The sequence below is a fragment of the Pongo pygmaeus genome, chromosome 18 (assembly GCF_028885625.2).
Source record: "Pongo pygmaeus isolate AG05252 chromosome 18, NHGRI_mPonPyg2-v2.0_pri, whole genome shotgun sequence".
NCBI classification, from domain to species: Eukaryota; Metazoa; Chordata; class Mammalia; order Primates; family Hominidae; genus Pongo; species Pongo pygmaeus.
This window is the reverse complement of record NC_072391.2, coordinates 54,424,555-54,447,003: the sequence shown is the minus strand read 5'-3', so window position 1 is coordinate 54,447,003 and position 22,449 is coordinate 54,424,555. Positions and strand designations below refer to the sequence as shown.

Here is a 22,449-nt window from a genome sequence, read left to right as displayed (position 1 = left end):
CAGGGAATGGGTGAGGCCTGTCCCACAGGGCTCACTGTTGGCATCTAGGCTGCTGATAAGGTGGAAACAGGACATAAACAGAAATGGTGGCCTTCTCCCTTCCCAATTTTGGTCTCAGGGACCTAGGGGTACAAGGCTTCCTCCAGGCCAGGAGGGTGTCACATGAAAGGTGTCGAGGGGGGACACCTGATCATCCACCCAAACCCAGGAGACAGAGCTGTGTGAGAACCTGGTGCTGAGCCCCATCAAGGGAGCACTTTCTCCCAGGCCAGCCAGGAGGGCAGCAGGCAGGGCGGGGCTGGTGTGGGCTCCAGCTCTGGCCCTACCTCTGTTCCCTTCTCTCTAAAATGATGTGCACTCAGAAAGGTTGGTGAGGCAAGAAATGAAGGGAGGGTCCCAGAGGTGGAGAGTGCAGGGCTTCTGCCCCAAAGAGGACCTTGGGCAAGTCACTCAGCCCACCTGAGCCTTACCTCCCTGGTCTGCATAATGGGGTAAAAGTGGGAAGCTAGCAGCCCCTGCTTCAAAGCCCTTGCCTTCAAGGGAAACCAAGCATCTAGTAACCTGGCTCCCCTATGGCCTTGGTGACCTCCTATTGCATCCCTACATCTTCTCTCTCCACCCTGACACCCCCCACACACACTAGCCAGTCAGCAGGGCTTGTCTGTTTTACCCCAAAACACATCCTGAATCTTGAATTCTACCACCGTTTGCAATCTCCACTTCCCTGGTCCAGCCATCATCATCTCTTACACTCCCTGCCCAGGCCTTCTCCCTGGACTTCCAATTCTTCCCTTGGCCTCCCGTCCATCCTCCACACAGCAGCCAAAGGGCTAGTTTTTGAAGGGCCCTCAGGACCATGCCACTCCCCTGCTTAAAACACTCCAGGCTGGGCACAGCGGCTCACACCTATAATCTCAGCATTTTGGGAGACCAAGGCCGGAGGATCTCTTGAGCTCAGGAGTTCGAGACCAGCCTGGGCAAAGTGTCAAGATCCTGTCTCTACAAAAAGTACAAAAATTAGCCAAGTGTGGTGGTGCACACCTGTAGTACCAAATACTTGGGAGGCTGAGGCAGGGATTGCTTGAGCCCAGGAGATTGTCTGCAGTAAGCCAAGACTGTGCCACTGGACTCCAACCTGGGCGACAGGGCTGGACCCTGTCTCAAAACAACAACAACAACAAACAAAAACATACCAGTTACTCCATCACAGAAGAAAATCCAAACTCTTTTCCCTGGCACTCCAGCCCTGTGTGATATGGCCTGAACCTTCCTATCACCTTACCCCTGCCACACTGGCCTTGCTGTCCCTCCAACAGACTATATTCCTCTCTGCCTCAGAGCCTTTGCACTGGCTATGTCTTTTATCTGAAATGCTGCCACCTGCAGCTTTGATCTTGCTTGTCTTTCTCCTTTTGAACTCAGTGTCAGCTCCTCACAGAGGCCCTCCCTAACCACCCTGCCTAGGAGAGCCCTAATCACTCTTGATCACTGTTAAAAGGGTTTTTTTTTTTTTTTTTTTTTTTTTTGAGATGGAGTCTCACTCTGTTACCAGGCTGGAGTGTAATGGTGTGATCTCAGCTCACTGCAACCTCCACCTCTTGGGTTCAAGCAATTCTCCTTCCTCAGCCTCCTTAGTAGCTGGGATTACAGGCACGTGCCATGACACCTGGCTAATTTTTGTATTTTTACTAGAGACGGGGTTTCACCATGTTGGCGAGGCTGGTCTTGAACTTCTGACCTCGTGATCTGCCCACCTCAGCCTCCCAAAGTGCTGGGATTACAGGCATGAGTCACCTCGCCTGGCCAAAACGATAATTTTTAAGATAAAATAATAATTCATATAAATATAAAATGAACACATGTCAAAGATTTTATTTTAGTCATTAATTAATGGGAGGACCTGTTCAATGTTATAGCCAATTCAAAAGAGAATTCAAAGATACACATATATTGGCAATCAGGAATGCTGAAATGAATTTATAAGTAGATTGCAAAATTGGTCAATATCCACAGGGCAATGATCAATTGCATTCTGCTCTAACAAAATTCACCTGTATTTCTGTGGACAAGAATTATTTGGACATAAAAGTAATGAAAGGTGCAAGCCCTTATAGAATCAGATCCAGCTATCTTTTTTGCCTGTTTTAAAGTCTTTCATGAGTTTCTTGATGCATCCTCTACCCAGCATTTAACACCTGGACGTATTTGTTCACCTGTTTCTTATCCTTCTCCCTTCACTCCATGCCTGAATGTATCTTGAGAGTGGAAATTCTGTTTTGTTCACAGCATCTAGAAGAGTGGCACATAGCAAGTGCTTAATAAATTTTTGTTGACTTTCTTTCCAGCTTCCAGGGCAATTTGTATTTTAGAAGAGGACACAAAAGAGGTTAGTGCTAAACCTAAAGGAAAGAATTCTGGCAGTCAATGAGGATAGGACATTTGGGACAGGGAAAGAGGAGGGTTTCATTGTCTTTCAGATAACCAGGACCTCTGCCCACCCCCAGGGGGCTGCATCCCAAGCTCCAAGCATCTAAAGGGAATCTAATCCAACGGTGGTAAGTGCTGCTGTTCTCTGGCTGAGGCCGCTCTGTGATACCATCTCAGACAAGTCCGAGGGCACTAAGAGGTTAATGTGACCCCACTGCTCACACCTTCTGGGCCTGACCCCTGGACTCCAAAGTTGGCTCACAGATGTTCGAGGGTCTTGGACCCTCTTTTCTAGTGCCTGTGTACAGAGAGGGGCAGCAGCTGCCATTGTAGGAATATGAGTCATTAATGAGGGAATTCATTAATTAATGTGTAATTGTTACACACCAGGTCAGCGGCCCAGCCCCCTGAGATCCTAGAAATCTCGTGGAGAAGGGCACCCTCTCGGTATCGAGGTCTTCTGGTCCCTGGAAACAGCCTGTGCGCGGCGTGCGTAAGCCTAGAGGGGGTGGAAGGGAAGAGAGGAAGATGCCGCGGGGGCCAGGAAAAGAGAGATGAGTCGCGAAATGAGGGGATGCAGGAAGGAGGAAGCGAGGGAAGAATGAATTCTTGGGATCTTCCCTGCGTACATACTGTGTGCCGGGCACGGTTTGGGCACTGGGGACATAGGAATAGGGCGGGTCTGGCTGTGCAGCTGCAGGCCTCGTTCTACCCCGGAGCTTGAGTAAATGAGTTATAACACACATACAAATGTGAAGCTGCAGCTGGGGCAAGTATTCGGAAGGAGAGCGCGGTAAGAGTGCCAGGCGGCCTTGCAATTACTGGGCTTTACCTAGATTGGGCGCCAGCCCACGGAAATGTCTACGAATCAGTGCAGGTAAACGGACTTGATTGCATTGTGCACAAGGGAAATACAAGGTTGCTTGCAGATTTCAGGAATCAAAGCTGACATGATAGTACATGTATGCATGCAGAATGAATACATGCTGGAGGCACGAATGCATGTGTATTAAAGTAAGTCTTCGGTCTCGGCCTTCTCTAGTAGGCCTTGCGCACCCTCTGGCGTCGCCTAGGTGAATCGCGCTGACCCTCCTGGTCCCATCTCTCCATGCCCATTGGAGCAAGTGAGTGTATCTCACTCCACCCAACGCCGGGCGGACGCCGGGCGGAGAACTAGGCCTGGGTCTTCGCTGCCCGCTACGCATGCGCACATTGCAGAACTTGTGAAGAAGCTTTATGAGCGTTGTCTTACAAGCAGTCAGGATGGCCGAGCGGTCTAAGGCGCTGCGTTCAGGTCGCAGTCTCCCCTGGAGGCGTGGGTTCGAATCCCACTTCTGACAGAGCTCAAATGCTTTTTCCTTATCAAGACCGTAGATCAATAAGGTTATGATGTCTTGTGTGTATATGTTCGCATAATCTTTTTTTATTCTTTTACAGATCAATGAGGTTATGATGTCTTGTGTGTATATGTTCGCATAATCTTTTTTTATTCTTTTACAAAACGAGTAGTTTCTTATTAACGAGCATTTTATTTTTTAAAAAAGAATCTCGCTCTGTCGCCCAGGCTGGAGTGCGGTGGCAAGATCCTACCGCCTCAACCTCTTCAACAGTTGGGAGTTCAGAATCACACGACCACGTCCTGTGAGACTTTTTCTTCCCCACAGACATTCATTTGACTTTGGATTATAAAAGCTACGGCCCCCTGTGTTTGCGGGCTTTTCTTGGTTGCGGTCGTCGAAGTTTTCTCTTCTAAAATACCGGAAAAGATCACTTGTCAGAAGTGGGATTCGAACCCACGCCTCCAGGGGAGACTGCGACCTGAACGCAGCGCCTTAGACCGCTCGGCCATCCTGACTTCCTGGGAGAGGTTATTTTGGGGTCTGATGTAGTTCTTCTTATGCTTCAACGATGCTCGGGAACCAGAACCCAGAGGCGGTGTCCCGGGCAGTTCCGAGTCCGGCCTGCTGCTTAGGTTATCCACAACCAAACCCATCTGGTGCAGCGAGACCCACTGCTGTTCTCAAACTGGCGCTTTCTACTGAATACACAGAAAATTTAAATGGAAAATCAGTTTCCCTTACCATCAACAGAAATAAACACAATGAAAACGAAATAACGTTGCTAAATTCTAGCCGCCTGCCCAGGCTCTGAGCCTCAAGTGGTGGTATTATTATGAACTATTACTAATACCAGTCGGATGTTTCGGGCTGTGAATGGGGCACTGGCGGAGTAGGGGGCGGGGTTTGGAGAATTATTGTTGGAAGGAGAATGCTCTATAAGGTTTTTGTTATCCGCTCCTCAGGACGGGAGGCCTTGGGTTGGGAGATCCCACTCTGCAAATGATTACCTAGGGCCTCATCCAGAAAGAGTTGGCTTTTAGACCTTTCTAGTAAGCTGATCAAGGGAAAAAGTTGGAGATTGTTAAGCTTGGGGAAGAGAATTATTATCTGTCTACAAAAGCCTGATATACAAGGGGTTGGGATTGTGTCTGCCTGTCCTTTTTGCTCCAAGAACTGGGGCCCGAGGTGGGGGTGCAGTGGGTGGATAGTTACAGAGGATGGGTTTGGGAGAAGAGTTTGCTGGAAAGGAAACAGGGTGACTGTATTGGTAGTGATATCCCCGTCGCTGGAGGCATTCAAGACGAGGATTGATGGTCACTTGGTGGAAATGCTGCCAAGGAGATTCAAGAGTTTCTATTGCTGCCGTAACACATAACTACAAATTTGGTGGCTTAAAACCATCCCATTTATTTATCTTACAGTTCTGCAGGTCATAAGACTAAAATGGGTCACAGGGTTACATTCCTTCTGGAGGCCAGAAGGGAGAATCCATTTCCTTTCCTCTTCCAGCTGCTGGAGACCACCCACATTCTTTGGCTTCTCAGTCCACACCACCCCAACCTTTGCTCTGTCTTCACATCACCTTCTCTGACTCTGACCCTCCTGCCTAACCTCTTTATAACAACCCTTGTGATTACACTGGGCCCGTCTGATAACCCAGGGTCATCACCCCATCTCCAAATCTATTATTATTATTATTATTATTATTATTATTATTATCATTATTGTTATTATTTTGAGACGTAGTCTCACTCTGTTGCCCAGGCTGGAGTGCAGTGGCACGAACTCAGCTCACTGCAACCTCTGACTCCTGGGTTCAAGCAATTCTCCTGCCTCGGCCTCAGCCTCCTGAGTAGCTGGGACTACAGGCACACACCACCACGTCCGGCTAATTTTTGTATTTTTAGTAGAGACGGGGTTTCACCATGTTGACCAGACTGTTCTTGAACTCATGACCTCAAGTGATCCACCCACCTCCCAAAGTGCTGGGATTACAGGTGTGAGCCACTGTGCCCAGCCCAAAGCCTTAATTTAACCACAGCTGCAAACTCTCTTTTAACCATTTAAAGTAACAGAGCCACAGTTTCCAGGGATTAGAATATAATGAGGAGACTCATTCTACCAGTGCCCTAAAGCAAAATTTGATTTGGAAGATTCCATCCAGGGGTAATTTTCTATAATATCTTTGGTCTGAAACCAACTTTCCCCACCACTTTGCTGTTCGGTCTCCCCAAAACTGCTCTGAGTTCACCTCCTCCCTCATCACAAACGTGGCTAGTGGATCCCGGAGGTCCCTGCTAAACCTTGAACAGGTTGAGAAGAAGTACTGCGTTTGAATTCCTGCGGTGTGCTCTTGGGTAGATCACTTCATCTCTCTGAGCCATACAGGAAGGAAGGGAGGAGTTGGGGCAGGGGTCCCTAACCCCTATAGCGGTCTGTGACCTGTTAGGAACCGGCGGCGTAGCAGGACGTAAGCTACAGGCAAGCTAAGGAAGCTGCATCTGTATTTACAGCCACTCCCCATCGCTTGCATTATCGCCTGAGCTCCACCTCCTGTCAGATCAGGGGCAGCATTAGATCCTCATAGCAGCCTGAACCCTATTGTGAACTGCGAGTGCAAGAGACTAGGGTGCATACTCTTTATGAGACTCTAATGCCTGATGATCTCCCATCACCTCCAGATAGGACCGTCCAGTTGCAGGAAAACAAACTCAGGTATCCCACTGATTCTACATTATGGTGAGTTGTATAATTATTTCATTATCTATTACAATGTTATAATAATAGAAATAAAGTGCACTATGAACATAATGTGCTTGAATCATCCCAAAACCACCCTCCTAACCCACCCCTACCTCCTCTGGAAAAATAGTCTTCCACAGAACCAGTCCCAGTCCCTGGTGCCAAAAACGCTGGGGGACTGTAACGCCATTCATCAGTTTCTTTGGGTGTAAAAGACAGAAACCCAGCTTGCCCTCGTTTTGGCAAAAAAGAGAGATTTGTTGGCTCATGAGACAGAGGGCAGGGTGGGCAGGCAGGCTGCAGGATCTCAGGGGCCCCAGGAAGTGAGGGATCAGAACTTCTCCCTCCTGTGCCCCTCTCTGCTTCTCTGGAGGCAGCTCTGGCCAGGGCCTTGTCTCTCTGTTCAACACCAAGAGGGCCACCCTCACACTCCAGATCTTTTTACCACCGGGAAGCCTTCCCTGCTCACCCCTACAAATCGAGTTGTCTGGCACAGTCTCTCCCAGCTCCCTGGGTCTCCATCCAAGCACATCTGTAATGAACATATTATCTGGGTAATCCTTTGATTAATGGCTCTCCCTAACACCCCCAATCTGTGGCTTGGTGATTAGCCAGACCCCTGGGGCTAGGGCCTGGCACATAATAGGGCTTGGTCCATATTCACTGTGTGATGAAAGAAATAAATAACACAATCCTAGTTTACAAAAATAAAAAATAAATTTAAAAAAAAAGGGTTCATACCATGGAAAAATCTCAAGACAAAAAGTTAAGTGAAAAAAGCTAAGTAGAAACCAGAAATGGGCCGGGCGCGGTGGCTCACAACTGTAATCCCAGCACTTTGGGAGGCTGAGGCGGGTGGATCACTTGAGGTCAGGAGTTTGAGACCAGTCTGGCTAACACGGTGAAACCCCATCTCAACTAAAAATACAAAAATTAGCCAGGCATGGTGGCACGTGCCTGTAATCCCAGCTACTCGGGAGGCTGAGGCAGAAGAATTGCTTGAACCCAGGAGGCACAGGTTGCAGTGAGCAAAGATTGTGCCACTGAACTCCAGCCTGGGCAACAGAGTGAGACTTCATCTCAAAAAATAAAAAATAAATACATAAATACAATCTTACTAGGTGATCAAGGTCAACATCAACAGTGATAGGTTCTATTGATAGTAGGTATCCTTGAGTGGCAATTTAGCTCTGTAGTCTTCCTTCCAAAAATACATTACTCGAAGTCTAATCATGACAAAATAATATCGGACAAATCTCAATTGAGGAACATCCTGCAAAACCCCTGACCAGGGCCCGGTGTGGTGGCTCACACCTGTAATCCCAGCACTTTGGGAGGCTGAGGCGGGTGGATCACCTGAAGTCAAGAGTTTGAGACCAGCCTGGCCAACATTGTGAAACCCTGTCCCTACTAAAAATACAAAAATTAGCCAGGCATGGTGGTGCGTGCCTGTAATCCCAGCTACTTGGGAGGCTGAGGCAGGAGAATGACTTGAACCCAAGAGGCAGAGGTTGCAGTGACGTGAGATCACGCCTCTGCACTCCAACCTGGGTGCAAAACAAAACAAAACAAAGAAAAAAAACCCTGACCAGTACTCCTCAAAATGTTCAAGGTCATCCAAAACAAGGAAAGTCTGAGAAACTGTCACAGCCAAGTGGAGTCTATAGACACAGGATGACTAAATGTACTGTGGTATCCTGGATGGTATCCTGGAAACAGAAAAAGCACATTGGGGGAAAACTGAAGAACTCTGAATAAGAATTTAATAACAATGTAGCAATATTGGCTCATTAGTTGTGACACAAATGTAGCCTGGGCAACATAGAGAGACCTGACTCTAAAAAAAAAATGAAAAAAAAATAGCCAGGCAAGGTGGCTCACACCTGGGGTCCCAGTTACTTGGGAAGCTGAGGTAAGAGGATCATTTGAGCCCAGGAGTTTGAGGTTGAAGTGAGCTATGGTCATGCCACTGGACTCCAGCCTGGATGACAGAAGGAGACCCTATCCTTAAAATAAAAAAAAATAATAAAAATTTTGCTCTTCAAAATTAGCCTGGCTTTGTCATGCAGGTTGGAGTGCAGTGGCGTGATCTCGGCTCACTGCAACCTTCGCCTCCTGGGCTCAAGTGATCCTCCCACTTTGGCCTCCCAAGTAGCTCAGATTACAGGAACACCACCATGACTGGCTAATTTTTGTATTTTTTTGGTAGAGACAGGGTTTCACCATGTTGGCCACACTGATCTCAGCCTCCTGGGCTCAAGTGATCAGCCCACCTGGGCCTCCCAAAGTGCTGGGATTACAGGTGTGAGCCACAGTCCAGCCAAAAACACTGTTAAAAAATAAAAGACAAGCCACAGACTGGGAGAAAATATTCGCAAGATTTTTTAAAATCAGATATATCTGATAAAGCACTTGCATGCAGTTATATCTCAATTATAAGGAGACAACCCAATTTTAAAATGGGCAAAAGCTTTAAAGAGACACTTCAGCAAAGAAGATATATGAATGGCTAATAACCACATGAAAAGATGCCCAACCATCGTTAGTTATTATGGAAATAAACAGTAAAGCCACAATGAGACACTACTGCACACCTATTAGAATGACTTTTTTTAAAAACTGGCAATACTAAGTATTAGCAAGGATGAGACGCTACTGCTAGAAGTCTCTCATATATTGCCAATGGGAATGTAAACGGTGAGGCCACTTTGGAAAATGTTTTTTTTTGTTGTTTTTTTTTGAGACAGGGTCTCCTTCTGTTGCCCAGGCTGGAGTGCAGTGGTGCAATCCCAGCTCACTGCAACTTCCGCCTCCCAGTTTCAAGTGACCCTCCTGCCTTAGTCTCCTGAGTAGCTGAGATTATAGGCGCCCACCACCACGCCCAGCTAACTTTTGTATTTTTAGTAGAAATGGGGTTTTGCCATGTTGGCCAGGCTGGTCTCAAACTCCTGACCTCAAGTGATCCACCTGCCCCCGCCTACCAAAGTGCTAGTATTATAGGCGTGAGCCACCGCGCCTGGCCAAACATTGATTCCTTTTTTTTTTTTTTTTTTTTTGAGATGGAGTCTTGCTCTGTTACCCAAGTTGGAGTGCAGTGGGGCGACCTTGGCTCACTGCAAGCTCCGCCTCCCGGGTTCACGCCATTCTCCTGCCTTAGCCTCCCAAGTAGCTGAACTACAGGCGCCCGCCACCACACCCGGCTTTTTTTTTTTTTTTTTTTTTTGTATTTTTAGTAGAGATGGGGTTTCACCGTGTTAGCAAGGATGGTCTCGATCTCCTGGCCTCGTGATCTGCCCGCCTCGGCCTCCCAAAGTGCTGGGATTACAGGTGTGAGCCACCACGCCGAGCCACTGGAAAATGGTTTTGCAATATCTTTTTTTTTTTGAGACGGTGTCTCGCTCTGTGCCCAGGCTGGAGTGCAGTGGCCTGATCTCGGCTCACTGCAAGCTCTGCCTCCCGGGTTCACACCATTCTCCTGCCTCAGCCTCCCGAGTAGCTGGGACTACAGGCGCCCGCCACCAGGCCCCACTAATTTTTTATATGTTTAGTAGAGATGAGGTTTCACCGTGTTAGCCAGGATGGTCTCGATCTCCTGACCTTGTGATCTGCCCGCCTCGGCCTCCCAAAGTGCTGGGATTACAGGCGTGAGCCACTGTGCCTGGCCGCAATATCTTTTTAAAATTATTATTTGGCTGGGCAAGGTGGCTCATGCCTCTAATCCTAGCACTTTGGGAGGCCAAAGTGGGTGGATCACCTGAGGTCAGGAGTTTGAGACCAGCTGGCCAACAGAGTAAAACCCAATCTTTACTAAAAATACAAAAATTAGCCAGGTGTGGTGGCACACACCTGTAGTCCCAGATACTTGGGAAGCTGAGGCAGGAGAATCCCTTGAATTATTATATGTACATATAATTTTATTTTGTTTTTTAAAAAATAGAGACAGGGTCTCTCTCACTCTGTTGCCCAGGCTGTGTTGAACTTCTAGCCTCAAATGATGCCCTCACCATCATTGGCCTCCGCCTCCCAGAGTGTTGGGATTAGGATTATAGGCATGAAGCATTCACACCCAGCCAGTTTCACAATGTCTTATAAAGTAAAACATATTGGCTGGGCTGAGCTTGGTGGATCACACCTATAATCCCAGCACTTTGGGAGGCCGAGGCGAGCAAATCACTGAGCCCTGGAGTTCAAGACCAATCTGGGCAACATAGGGAGACCCTGTCTCTACTAAAAATACAAAAATTAGCTGAGTGTGGGTGGCGCAGGCCTGGAGTCCCAGCTACTAGGGAAGCCAAGGCAGGAGAATCGCTTGAACCTGAGGAGTGGAGGTTGCAGTGAGCTGAGATCGCACCACTGCACTCGAACCTAGAGGACAGACTCCGTCTCAGAAAAAAAAAAAAGAAAGAAAAGCATAAACAAGGTGGCTGAGTGACACTGCTCACACAATGACAGAGTTCAGGGGTTTCCCCAAACCATCCTTAGGTTCCATAATCAGCCAGGACTCACAGAACTCGCTGAAAGCTGTATAACCACAGCTGCAGTTTATTACAGCTGAAGGATACAGATTAAAACCAGCCAAGGGAAATGGTGTATAGGGTAGGGGTCAGGAAAGTTCCAAACCTGGAACTTCCATTATCCTCTCCCTGTGGAATCAGGGACAGCGTTACTTTCCCTGCAGTATCAATGTGTGACAATACGCACAGACTATTGCCACCCTAGTAAACTCACTGTCTTGGTGTCTAGAGTCTTTATTGAGGTCCCATCATGCAGGCAGTGTTGACTGCCCGGGTGGCAAATCTCAGACTCCAGCTCCTCCTAAGGTCCAGCTATGTGGGTCCATATCTTGTGTCCCAAAGCTTCCACCCTAAGCCACACTGATTGGTGACCTGCTGCAGCCAGACCCCAGGCTAAACCACATTGTTAGACTATCAGGTGTGGCCAGCTCCACTCTAAACAATGACTATCAGATATGACATTCCAAGGGTTTAGAGGTCAAGACCCAGATGCTGAGCCCAAAAGCTAGATCTTGCTGGGTAGGTGGTTCACGCCTGTAATCCCAGCACTTTGGAAAGCCGAGGCAGGCGGATCACGAGGTTAGGAGATTGAGACCATCCTGGCTAACACGGTGAAATCCCGTCTCTACTAAAAATACAAAAAATTAGCCGGGCATGGTGGCGGGCACCTGTAGTCCCAGGCAGGAGAATGGCGTGAACCCGGGAGGCGGAGCTTGCAGTGAGCTGCGATCGTGCCACTGCACTCCAGCCTGGGTGACAGAGAGAGACTCCGTCTCAAAAAAAAAAAAAAAAAAAGCCCTCAACACTAACTAGGAAATGGGGAGATGTAGGTCAAAGGGTACAGAGTGGCAAACATGTGGGATGAAGAAGTGGAAAGACCTAATGTACAGCATGAGGGTTAGAGTTAATAACAGTGTATTATATTCAGGATCTTTGCTAAATGAGCAGATTATAGCTGCTCTTGCCACAGGGAGGAAAATGGGTACCCATGTGAAATGATGGATATGTTAGTTTGTTTCACTACAGTAACCATTTTACTCTACATGTATCTTACAACATATTGTATATCTTATATATACACAATAAAATGCATTAAAAAAAAAAAGGAACCATTCCCACAGCACCAAGCATAGGGCCAGATGGAAAAGTACTCAATCAATATTTGTTGACTGCAATCAGCAACTCGTTAAAGTTGGCTTCTGGAAGCTGTTAGATGAACCCCCATGGGAACCTTTCTGTGAATTTCTTAAAATTGTAAAAGGCAGGGTGTGATGGCTCAAGCCTGTGCTCTCAGCTCTTTGGGAGGCCGATGCAGGATGATTCCCTGAGGCCAGGAGTTCGAGACCATCCTGGGCAATACAGCGAGACCCTGTCTCTACAAAAAATAAAATTAGGCCAGGCCCGGTGGCTCACGCCTGTAATCACAGCACTTTGGGAGGCTGAGGCGGGCAGATCATGAGGTCAGGAGATCAAGACCATCCTGTCTAATATGGTGAAACCCCATCTCTAATAAAAATACAAAAAAAAAATTAGCCAGGCGTGGTGGCAGGTGCCTGTAGTCCCAGCTACTCGGGAGGCTGAGGCAGAAGAATGGCGTGAACCCGGGAGGTGGAGGTTGCAGTGAGCTGAGATCATACCACTGCACTTCAGCCCGGGCGACAGAGGGAGACTCCATCTCCAAAAAAAAAAATTAGGCCAGGCGCCAAAGTGGGCAGATCACGAGGTCAGGAGATCAAGACCATCCTGGCTAACACAGTGAAACCCCGTCTCTACTAAAAATACAAAAAACTTAGCTGGGCATGGTGGCGGGCGCCTGTAGTCCCAGCTACTCTGGAGGCTGAGGCAGGAGAATCACTGGAACCCAGGAGGCGGAGGTTGCAGTGAGCTGAGATCGTGCCATTGCACTCCAGCCTGGGCAACAGAGTGAGTGTCCATCTCAAAAACAAATAGTAAAAATAAGTTAAAAATAAAAATAAAATAAAATAATTAGCTGGGCGTGGTGGTACACGCCTATAGTCCTAGCTACTGGGGAAGTTAAACTGGGAGGATCACTCGAGCCCAGGAGTTCAAGACTGCAGTGAGACATGATCATACGATTGCACTCCAGCCTGGGCATCAGAGTGAGACCCTGTCTCAACAACAATTGTTGTTTTTTTTTTTTTTTTTTTTTGAGACAGAGTTTTGTTCTTGTTGCCCAGGCTGGAGTGCAATGGTACAGTCTCGGCTCACTGCAACTTCCCTCTCCCGGGTTCAAGTGATTCTCCTGCCTCAGCCTCCCAAGTAGCTGGGATTACAGGCATGCGCCACCACACCTGGCTAATTTTTTTGTATTAGTAGAGACAGGGTTTCACCATGTTGGCCAGGCTGGTCTCAAACTCCTGAAATCAGGTGATCCGCCCGCCTCGGCCTCCCAAAGTGCTGGGATTACAGGTGTGAGTCACCGCACCCAGCTACAACAACAATTGTAAATCTAATAGTGTAAATCCTTCAGTGGTTTAAGACCCAGGTGATCTGACCCTTGGCTGCCTCTTGAACCTCATCTCTCCCTGTCCTCCCAACTCTTAACCCTCTGTCCTTCCTCAAAGATCTCAAAGTCTTCCCTGACTCAGGGTCTTTGCACAGAAGGCAGTTTTCCCTGCCTGCAATGTTCTTCTCCTGTCTGATTCTTGTTCATCCTCCAGGTCTCTGCTAAAATGTTTAGACCTTCCTTGACCCAGTTATCTAAATGACAAGCCCCAATCCTCAGAATTACTCTCTCCCCTGGCACCCTGCTCTTTTTCTGTGGTGACATCATCACTATTGGTGAGTTGCTATTTCTTGGTGGGTTTGTACATCTAGATTGTTTGTCTCCCCCACTAGACTCCTTGAAGGTGGGGGCCCTCATCACAGCTCACAGCTCTGTTCCCAGGGCCTGGCACTCCCGAGGCACACACTAAACATCTGCTTCGTGCCTGAACCCCCACTGCTGAGTAGCTGAGTAGCTGGGACCACAGCTGGGCAGGCCCAGTACACAGTGGGGATATGGTCAGAGCAGGGAACTTTTGTAGAACTGAAGATAACTGAGGCAAGACATGTACTGCAGGTATCCCGTGTGGAGATGGGCTGCTCAGAGCCCAGGAAGGGGAGGCCAGTCCTGGCAGTAGACAGGCTGTCTGTCCCCGAACCCCATCCTAAGAATTCAGGACCCTGTGGCGCCAGCGGAGACTGTGGGTGGGTAGCTGGTTCCAGTCTGGGGACAGGTTCCTTCCCACTTTTTCTGACTGGGAGGCGAGTGAAGTTGGTTTGGGAGAAAATGTCAAAGTGAAAAACAGTGGAGTGATTCAGTCTTTTCAGTCTTGCTTGCTGCCATTTGAAAGGAATGAAAGTGGGACTTACAAAAAAAAAAAAAAAAAAACCCACAAAATCCAAACCAAAACCAAAACAAAAACACCCTACTGTTTTAGAATCTGCCTCAGAAACAATCATCTTTTTGTTTTCTGTGTCATAATAAAATTAAGGGCTCACCCGAGCTTTGTTCTGCACTTGGACTGGTCTGCGGAGAGGCTGGTCTCTGAGTAACAATTTTGCAGCTACCAGGAAGACTCCTCATTTCCAGAGTACCTACTACAAGTGGGGTGCTGGGACAGGGGAAGGGTCCCAGGTGCATTGAGGGGAGGGGGTTGAACATCCCGTTGAGTAAAGGGTTAAGTCAGCATCAACCAGTGATATTTTTAAAGTGTTCATCAGAGCTTGTCTCTTGCCTGCTTAAAACACTCCAGGCCTTGGCTGGGCGCGGTGGCTCACGCCTGTAATCCCAGCACTTTGGGAGGCCAAAGCAGGCAGATCACGCGGTCAGGAGATTGAGACCATCCTGGCTAACACGGTGAAACTCCATCTCTACTAAAAATACAAAAAATTAGCCAGGCGTGGTGGCGGGTGCCGGTAGTCCCAGCTACTCTTTGAGGCTGAGGCAGGAGAATGGCGTGAACCTGGCAGGCAGAGCTTGCAGTGAGCTGAGATCACACCACTGCACTCCAGCATGGACCACAAAGCGAGACTCTATCTCAAAAAAAAAAAAAAAACAACACTCCAGGCCTTAAAATAAAATGTTAGCCCTTCTCCATCATTGTGGTAGGCTGTATAATGGCCACTAAAAGATATATCAGTGGCTCATGCACTTTGGGAGGTCAAGGCAGGAGGATTGCTTGAGCTCAAGTTCGAGACCAGCCTGGGCATCATGGCAAAACCCAGTCTTTACAAAAAATTGGTGAGTCATGGTGGCTCAAGGACCTGTGGTCCCAGCTACACAGGAGGCTGAGGCAGGAGGATTGCTTGAACCCTGGAGGCGGAGGTTGTAGTGAGCCAGGATGGCACCACTGCACTCCAGCCTGGGCAACAGAGTGAGACCCTGTCTCAAACAAACAAACAAAACAGATCCTAATTCTTGGAACCTGTCCATTTTACCTTATAAAGTAAAAAGGTCTTTACAGATTAAGTGACTAAATTAAGATTCTTTTTCTTTTTTTTTCCTTTTGAAACAGGGTCTTGCTCTGTCACCCAGGCTGGAGTGCAGAGGCAAAAACATGGTTCACTGTAGCCTCAACTTCCTGGGGCTTAAGCAATCCTCCCACCTCAGCCTCCTGAGTAGCTGGGACCACAGGTGTGCACCGCCATGCCCGGCCAATTTTTTTTTTTTTTTTTTTTTTTTTTAGAGACGGGGTCTTTGCTATGTTGCCCAGGCTGGTCTCAAACTCCTGAGCCAAACCCATCCTCCTGCCTTGGCCTCCCAAAGTGCTAGGTTTACAGGCATGAGCCCCCACGCCCAGCCTCAAATTAAGATTCTTTATTTGAGGAAGACTATCCTGGAGTATCTGGGTGGCCCTAACACGATCACAAGTGTCCTTATAAGAGAGGCAGAGAAAGATGTGATACATACAGAAGAGGAGGAGGCCATGTGACGTAGGAGGCAGAGACAGGGTTGATGCAGTCATAAGTTGAGGAATGCCAGCAGGCCCCACCAGGGTTGGAAGAACAAGGATAAGATTCTCCTCTAGATCCTGCAAAGGGAGCATGACCCTTAGGACACCTGATTTTGGCTCTTCCCAAATTTTGGAAGATTTTGGCTCAGTGAAACTGATTTCAGACTTCTGGCCTCCAGGACTACGGGAGAGTAAATTTCTGGTTTTTCTTTTCTTTTTCTTTCTTTTTTTTTTTTTGAGACAGAGTTTTGCTCTTGTTGCCCAAGCTGGAATGCAATGGCTCAATCTCAGCTCACTGCAACCTCCGCCTCCCAGGTTCAAGTGATTCTCCTGCCTCAGCCTCCCGAGTAGCTGGGATTACAGACGTGTACTACCACACCCAGCTAATTTTTTGTATTTTTAGTAGAAACAGGGTTTTGCCATGTTGGCCAGGCTGATCTCGAACTCCTGACCTCAGGTGATCTGCCTGCCTCAGCCTCCCAAAGTGCTGGGATTACAGGCGTGAGCCACCGTGCCTGGCCAAATTTCTGTTGTTTTAAGTCACCAAGTTAGAACAGCCACAGGGCACTAATACAGTCATCTAAATAGCCTGTGTGATCCGGCCCTGGCCCGTGTTGCCAATCTCACCCTTGCCCACTTGGCCCCAGCCCCACCAAGGACCTTTTTCTGTTCTCAAAACTGGTCCAGCCTCAGGGCTCCTGCACTTATTAAATTCTTCCCCCAGATTTCCCAAGGCTAGCCCCTACTCATGATTTGGGTCTCTGCATAAATGTCACCTCTTCCCACAGGTCTTCCTAGACCACCTTAACCCAGAAATCACCTGTGGGTGACTCTGTGTCACATTCCCCCATTTTACTTTAGTCACAGTGTTTGTCACTATCTGAAAGTATTATTCCTCCCTGGTTTATTACTTCTGATCCCCACCAGACAGTGGGATCCAACAACTGAAATCCTATCATTTGTGGCAACACAGATGAACCTGGAGGACATCATGTGAGTGAAACAAGCCAGGCATAGAAAGACAAACACCACATGGTCTCTCTCATATGTGGAATGAAATAAAGAAGTTGATCTCGGCCAGGTGCAGTGGCTCACGCCTGTAATCCCAACACTTTGGGATGCCGAGACGGGCAGATCACCTGATTTCAGGAGTTTGATACCAGCCTGGCCAACATGGTGCAACCTTGTCTCTACTAAAATTACAAAAAATTAGCTGAGCGTGCTGGTGGGCGCCTGTAATCCCAGCTACTCAGGAGGCTGAGGCAAGAGAATTGCTTGAACCTGGGAGGCGGAGGTTGCAGTAAGCCGAGGTCACGCCATTGCACTCCAGACTGGGCAACAAGAGCAAAACGCCATCTCAAATAAATAAATAAATAGATTGATCTCATAGTAGAGTAGAATAGTGGTTACAGGAGGCTGGGGTGTAGTGGGAGGATACAGAGAGGTTGGTTAACAGGTACAAAGTTATAGTTAGGGCTGGGCATGGTGGCTCACACCTGTAATTCCAGCACTTTGGAAGGCCAAGGCGGGTGGATCGCTTGAGGCCAGGAGTGCGAAACCAGTCTGGGCAACATGGAGAGACCCCATCTCTACAAAAAATTTTTAAAAAATTAGTCAGGGCTGGGCCCGGTGGCTGATGCCTGTAATCCCAGCACTTTGGGAGGCCAAGGTGGGCGGATCACAAGGTCAGGAGTTCAAGACCAGCCTGGCCAACATGGTGAAACCCTGTCTCTACTACAGATACAAAAAATTAGCCGGGCATGGTGGCTCGAGCCTGTAATTCCAGCGAGACTCCATCTCAAAAAAAACAAAAACAAAATTAGTTGGGCATGGTGGCGTGTACCTGTAGTCCTAGCTACTAGGGAGGCTGAGGTGAGAAGATCACTTGAGCCTAGGGGTTGGAGGCTGCAGTAAGCTATGATCATGCCACTGCCCTCCAGCCTGGGTGACAGAGTGAGACCTCGCCTCAAAATAAATGAAAGTAAAAAGAAAAAAATACCAATATTGTACATTTCTTTTCTTTTTTTGTTTTTGTTTTTAGATGGAGTCTGGCTCTGTCACCCAGGCTGGAGTGCAGTGGCACGATTTCAGCTCACTGCAACCTCTGCCTCCCTGGGTTCAAGTGATTCTCCTGTCTCAGCCTCCCGAGTAGCTGGGACTACAGGCACCCACCATCATGCCTGGCTAATTTTTTTGTATTTTTGTAGAGACAGGGTTTTGCCATGTTGACCAGGCTGGTCTTGAACTCATGACCTCTGGTGATCTGCCTGCCTTGGCCTCCCAAAGTGCTGGGATTATAGGTGTGAGCCACCGCGCCTGGCCCTAATATTGTATATTTCAAAATACAGTAGCTAGAAGTGGGGATTTTGAATGTTCTCACCCCAAAGAAGCCATAAATGTATGAGGTGATGGATATGCTAAGTACCTTGATTTGATTTTTTTACACAATGTACACAGGTACCAAAACATCACATGGTACCCCATATTTAGGTACAATTATAGGTTGCTGCAAAAGTAATTGCGGTTTTTGCTATACTTTTAAATGCAAAAACCGTAATAACTTTTGCACCAACCTAATATTACATGTCCGTTAAAAACAGTTTTTCAAGTGGCTCTCCTTGAAGTGTGAGTATTTGGGGAAAATGTGGGAGCCAAGAAGGCCTTGTCTAGTTCGTTTCCTGCTGTATCCACAGGGCCTGGCATGTAGTAGGTGTTCAGCAAACATTGGTTGATGAATGCATGAATGACCTATCTGAGCAAACCTCTAGGCTCAAGGGGTGTGTGTGTGTGTGTGTGTGTATGTGTGTAAGGATTTTAGGGTGCATGTGTGGCAATGAAACTGTAACCTCTATATGACCTCCCATCTTCTGAGTGACCCCTCCTCCCTCACGTAGTCAGGTGCTTTCTGGGGAATATTTCATTTATTCCCTACAATGCTCTGTGAGGCAGGTTTCCTTCATATCTATATGACAGGGGAGGAAACTGAGGCTCCACGATCATCTAATTATACAAAATCTGTTCAGAAGTGAAAACCGCATTAATAGGCAGAAAAGGACCTCCCCCTTCTACCGCTTACCCACCGCTTACCCAGACCCTCCCCTTCCCCGCGCTGGGTCTCCCGGGACTGTACTTTCTTTTCTATAAAATACAGACGGGGTGGGGGGGGGGTCTCACTGTGTTACCCAGGCTGGTCTCTAACTCTTGGCCTGAAGTTATCCTTTCACCTTAGCCTCCCAAAGTGCTGGGATCAAAGGCAGGAGCCACCGCATCCAGCCCCCCTCCCGGGACTCTTCTAGAGTCGCTGTGCAGGGCCTAGGCCGAGGGTGCACAGCACGCAGAAAGCGCCTGGGAGAGCGGTGGTCCCCGCGAGCCACCACAAGTTTATCCCTAGGCGCGGAAGCTACCACGGCCTGGACAAGTGCCGGGAAATTCCCAGTGGGCGGCTTGCCCCGGGGGAGGCCGGCGACGCGGTCTAGGCTGGTGCTGGCGGAGCCGATTCACGGACCCGGGGTTGTTTACTGGTCCGGGGAGTGGACGCGGCTGCCCACGAACCGGTCGCGGCTGGAGCGGCGGCGGCGAGCAAAGGGTTAAGGGGGCGGCCCCGGCGGCGGGGGCGGAGCCGGGATCTCGGCCGCACCTGGCGCCCCGGTCTCCCAGCCCCGACGCCTCCTGCAGCGCCCGGAGCCACACCGGGATCGGGAGCCTCGGGGGAAAAGCGGCGCGGGAGCCGGCACCCACCGCTGGAGGGGCGGCGACGGCGGCCGTAGCGACCTCGGGAGGCGAGCGGAGCCGCCATGGCCGAGTTCCCGTCGAAAGTGAGCACGCGGACCAGCAGTCCTGCTCAGGGCGCCGGAGCCTCGGTGTCGGCGCTGCGCCCGGACCTGGGCTTCGTGCGCTCCCGCCTTGGGGCGCTCATGCTGCTGCAGCTGGTGAGAGCACGCGCGGGCCCACGGGGTTGGCCGGGGGCTGCCGGTCCGGCCAGGATGGGTGAGGGACTCCGGCGCTGCGTTCATTCTTCGCGAACCTTGCGCTCCCCACCCGGGCTCACACTCTCACCGACGCGCTGCGCGTACCCCTAGGGCGCTTCCCGCACGGACGCCCCCAAGATCGCCCTGCATCCCTGTCACCACGACACTACCCCGTGGCCGTCGCTGCGAGCGTGAGCACCCTGCACCGTGTACAGAGTGCCTACTGCCCGTGCCCCATCGTGCCCCCTCCAAGGTGGTTACCAGCGGCCACAGAGAAGCCCCCACCGGAGCCACAGTCACTGCGCACAACCCACCAACCCTTGCCAGCCCTCCCTTCCCTCCTCTCTCTTTTTCACCCCTCTTTCTGCCCGGACAGTGCCCCCAGCCCTCTAGGGAACCCAGTCTGAGGCAAAGTCCACTCTCTGACCACCTTCTGCCCCGCTCCCAGCGGCTCCGCGTGGCCGCACCCATGAACATTCCTCATCTAATCTAGAGGGCACATCCGACTCCCCAACACGCACACTCAGGCACTACCCTGTGGGCGCCCGGGAGCCGGGCTCTTCTAGCTTTCTCTGGGTGACCCGCCAGGTTTCAGCCAGTTTAGCCAGCCCCACGGGGCCGAGATATCGCTGGAGGGAGGGGTCTGTGGGTAGCCAGGGGCAAGACTCCTACTCTGTCCCAGACCCCTGTACAGACCCCACCTGAGGCGGACCCATGGGAACATCCTCCACTCCCACACCAGCCACAGGCCCGGATGTTAGCTTCTTCCTCTGCCACCCTTTCGTGAGGATCTGGAAGCTGGGTGGGTGCCCTGGGTGGGTGAGGGCCTGATACATTTTCAGAGGACTCAGGTGGAATTGGAGTTGGGCCAGGACCTGTATTTCTTAGCAATCCAGCGAGTGGACGTTTCCCACTGTCTCCTACTGCTGAGTGCTAGCGCTGCTGCGAGGCCCAAGCTGGAGGGCAGGGTGGTTGCTTTGGTGCCAGACCCTGGGCTGAGGTCCAGTCTCCCTCCCCTGACCTCTCCGGGTGCGGGCCCACCTCCACCTGGGTCGGTGCTATCTCATTTCAGGATTTCTCAGATCTCTGTGGGCCCCCTCCCCAGCCTCTGAATCTCCTGGCGGGTTTGTTTAAAATTTAGATTATTGGACTCCACCCCCGGAAAAAAATGTGCAATTGGAATTTGAATCTCAGGAAGTACAGCCAGAAATTCATGTTTAACACTTCTCCCAGAGTTTTTTGTTTGTTTCTCTTTTGGGGGGGGTGGGGGAGAAGGGGAGAAGATTCTGTCTTCTGAGGGAAGAGGTCTAGTTCCTGGAATCATTTAATTCTGCAGATGGGGAGAGCCACTGACCCCGCCACTGCTGGAATGCTCGTCTCTGGGCTGGTTGTGAGGGGCACAGCCATGAGCAGCTGCCTGGCTGCCCAGGGGAGAGCCAGGTGGGTGTGAGAAGTGGTGCAAAAGGGCAGAGGAGGAGAGCAATTCCACGACCAGGTAGGCTTGTTGGAGGAGGTGGTTTTTGAGCAGAGACTTCACTGAAATCTAAGGCAGAGGCAGGGAAAGGGTGTTCCAAGGGCAGGAAACAGTGTGAGCCAAGATGTGGTGATGAGAAAGTTGAATTAATTTGCAGGGAGTAGCCAACAGGTTGGTGGTGCTGGAGTTGAAGCACTTGTTTCTGGTGTGGACAGAAGCCAAGGGTCTTGTGTAACTTCTGCGAGCTACAGGGTCTAGGTTCTGTTGGTGGCCTTAAGAGGTTTTGGAACAGAAGAGGGATCTTGCTGGGTGGAGGATGATGACCGGCAAGATCCCTGTGAGGGATCCCTCAGCATCCCTGGTGAGGTGGATCCTGAGGCTGGCCCCTGATGGACAGGAGGATTGCTTGTGGCCAGAAGTTCAAGACCAGCCTGGGCAACATGTTGAGACCCTGTCTTTACAAAAAAAGGAAAAAAAAATAGCCACTCATGGTGGTATGTGCCTGTGGTCTCAGCTACTTGGGAGGCTGAGGTAGGAGGACCCCTTGTGCCTGGGAGTTCGAGGCTACAGTGACTTTGATCGCACCACCGTACTCCAGCCTGGGTGACAGAATGAGACTTTGTCTCAAACAAACAAACAAACAAACAAAAAAAAAAGAAAAGAAAAAAGAAAGAGACTAGCAATAGGGGCAATAGGGGGAATGGAAGGCATTGGAGTAAGAGGAGGATGTTGCTCCTGTGGGCCGCAAGGGTCTTGGTAGCTTCCTCTAGAGAAGGCTTGTGTTCCTGATTGGGGGTGAGGGGGGGCATCCCCTGAGGGCTCAGCAATCCAGCCCTGAGCATCTGGGTCCCATTACACAGACGTAGACATTGAGGTCTAGGTAGAAGGACTCGCCAGGAGTCCTGTAATAGAGCTTGGCACTTGGGTCACTTGGGTCTCTTGACTCTCAGGGACTGGGTGTGAGGGAAGTGGGCTTCTTTTGACCCCTACCTGCAGTGCCTTTGGGAGGATGAGGGTCTCCCATCA

The 22,449-nt window shown here is 49.7% G+C and overlaps 1 protein-coding gene and 2 non-coding genes across 3 annotated transcripts in view; 2 read left to right on the top strand and 1 right to left on the bottom strand.

Moving 5' to 3' along the window:
- Positions 1–3,684: 3,684 nt before the first annotated feature.
- TRNAL-CAG (transfer RNA leucine (anticodon CAG)) lies at positions 3,685–3,767 on the top strand. Its single transcript has one exon. It is a non-coding gene; the product is annotated as a tRNA-Leu (tRNA).
- Positions 3,768–4,199: 432 nt separating this feature from the next.
- Positions 4,200–4,282, bottom strand: TRNAL-CAG (transfer RNA leucine (anticodon CAG)). The gene has a single exon. It is a non-coding gene; the product is annotated as a tRNA-Leu (tRNA).
- Positions 4,283–19,625: 15,343 nt separating this feature from the next.
- The window catches only part of PLLP (plasmolipin), a 28,513-nt gene continuing 25,689 nt past the window's right edge, over positions 19,626–22,449 (top strand). Inside the window, exon 1 of the mRNA XM_054454993.2 lies at positions 19,626–19,910. Within this exon, the coding sequence (XP_054310968.1) occupies positions 19,776–19,910 (135 nt within the window). The 5' untranslated portion in view covers positions 19,626–19,775. The remainder of the gene's footprint in view (positions 19,911–22,449) is intronic.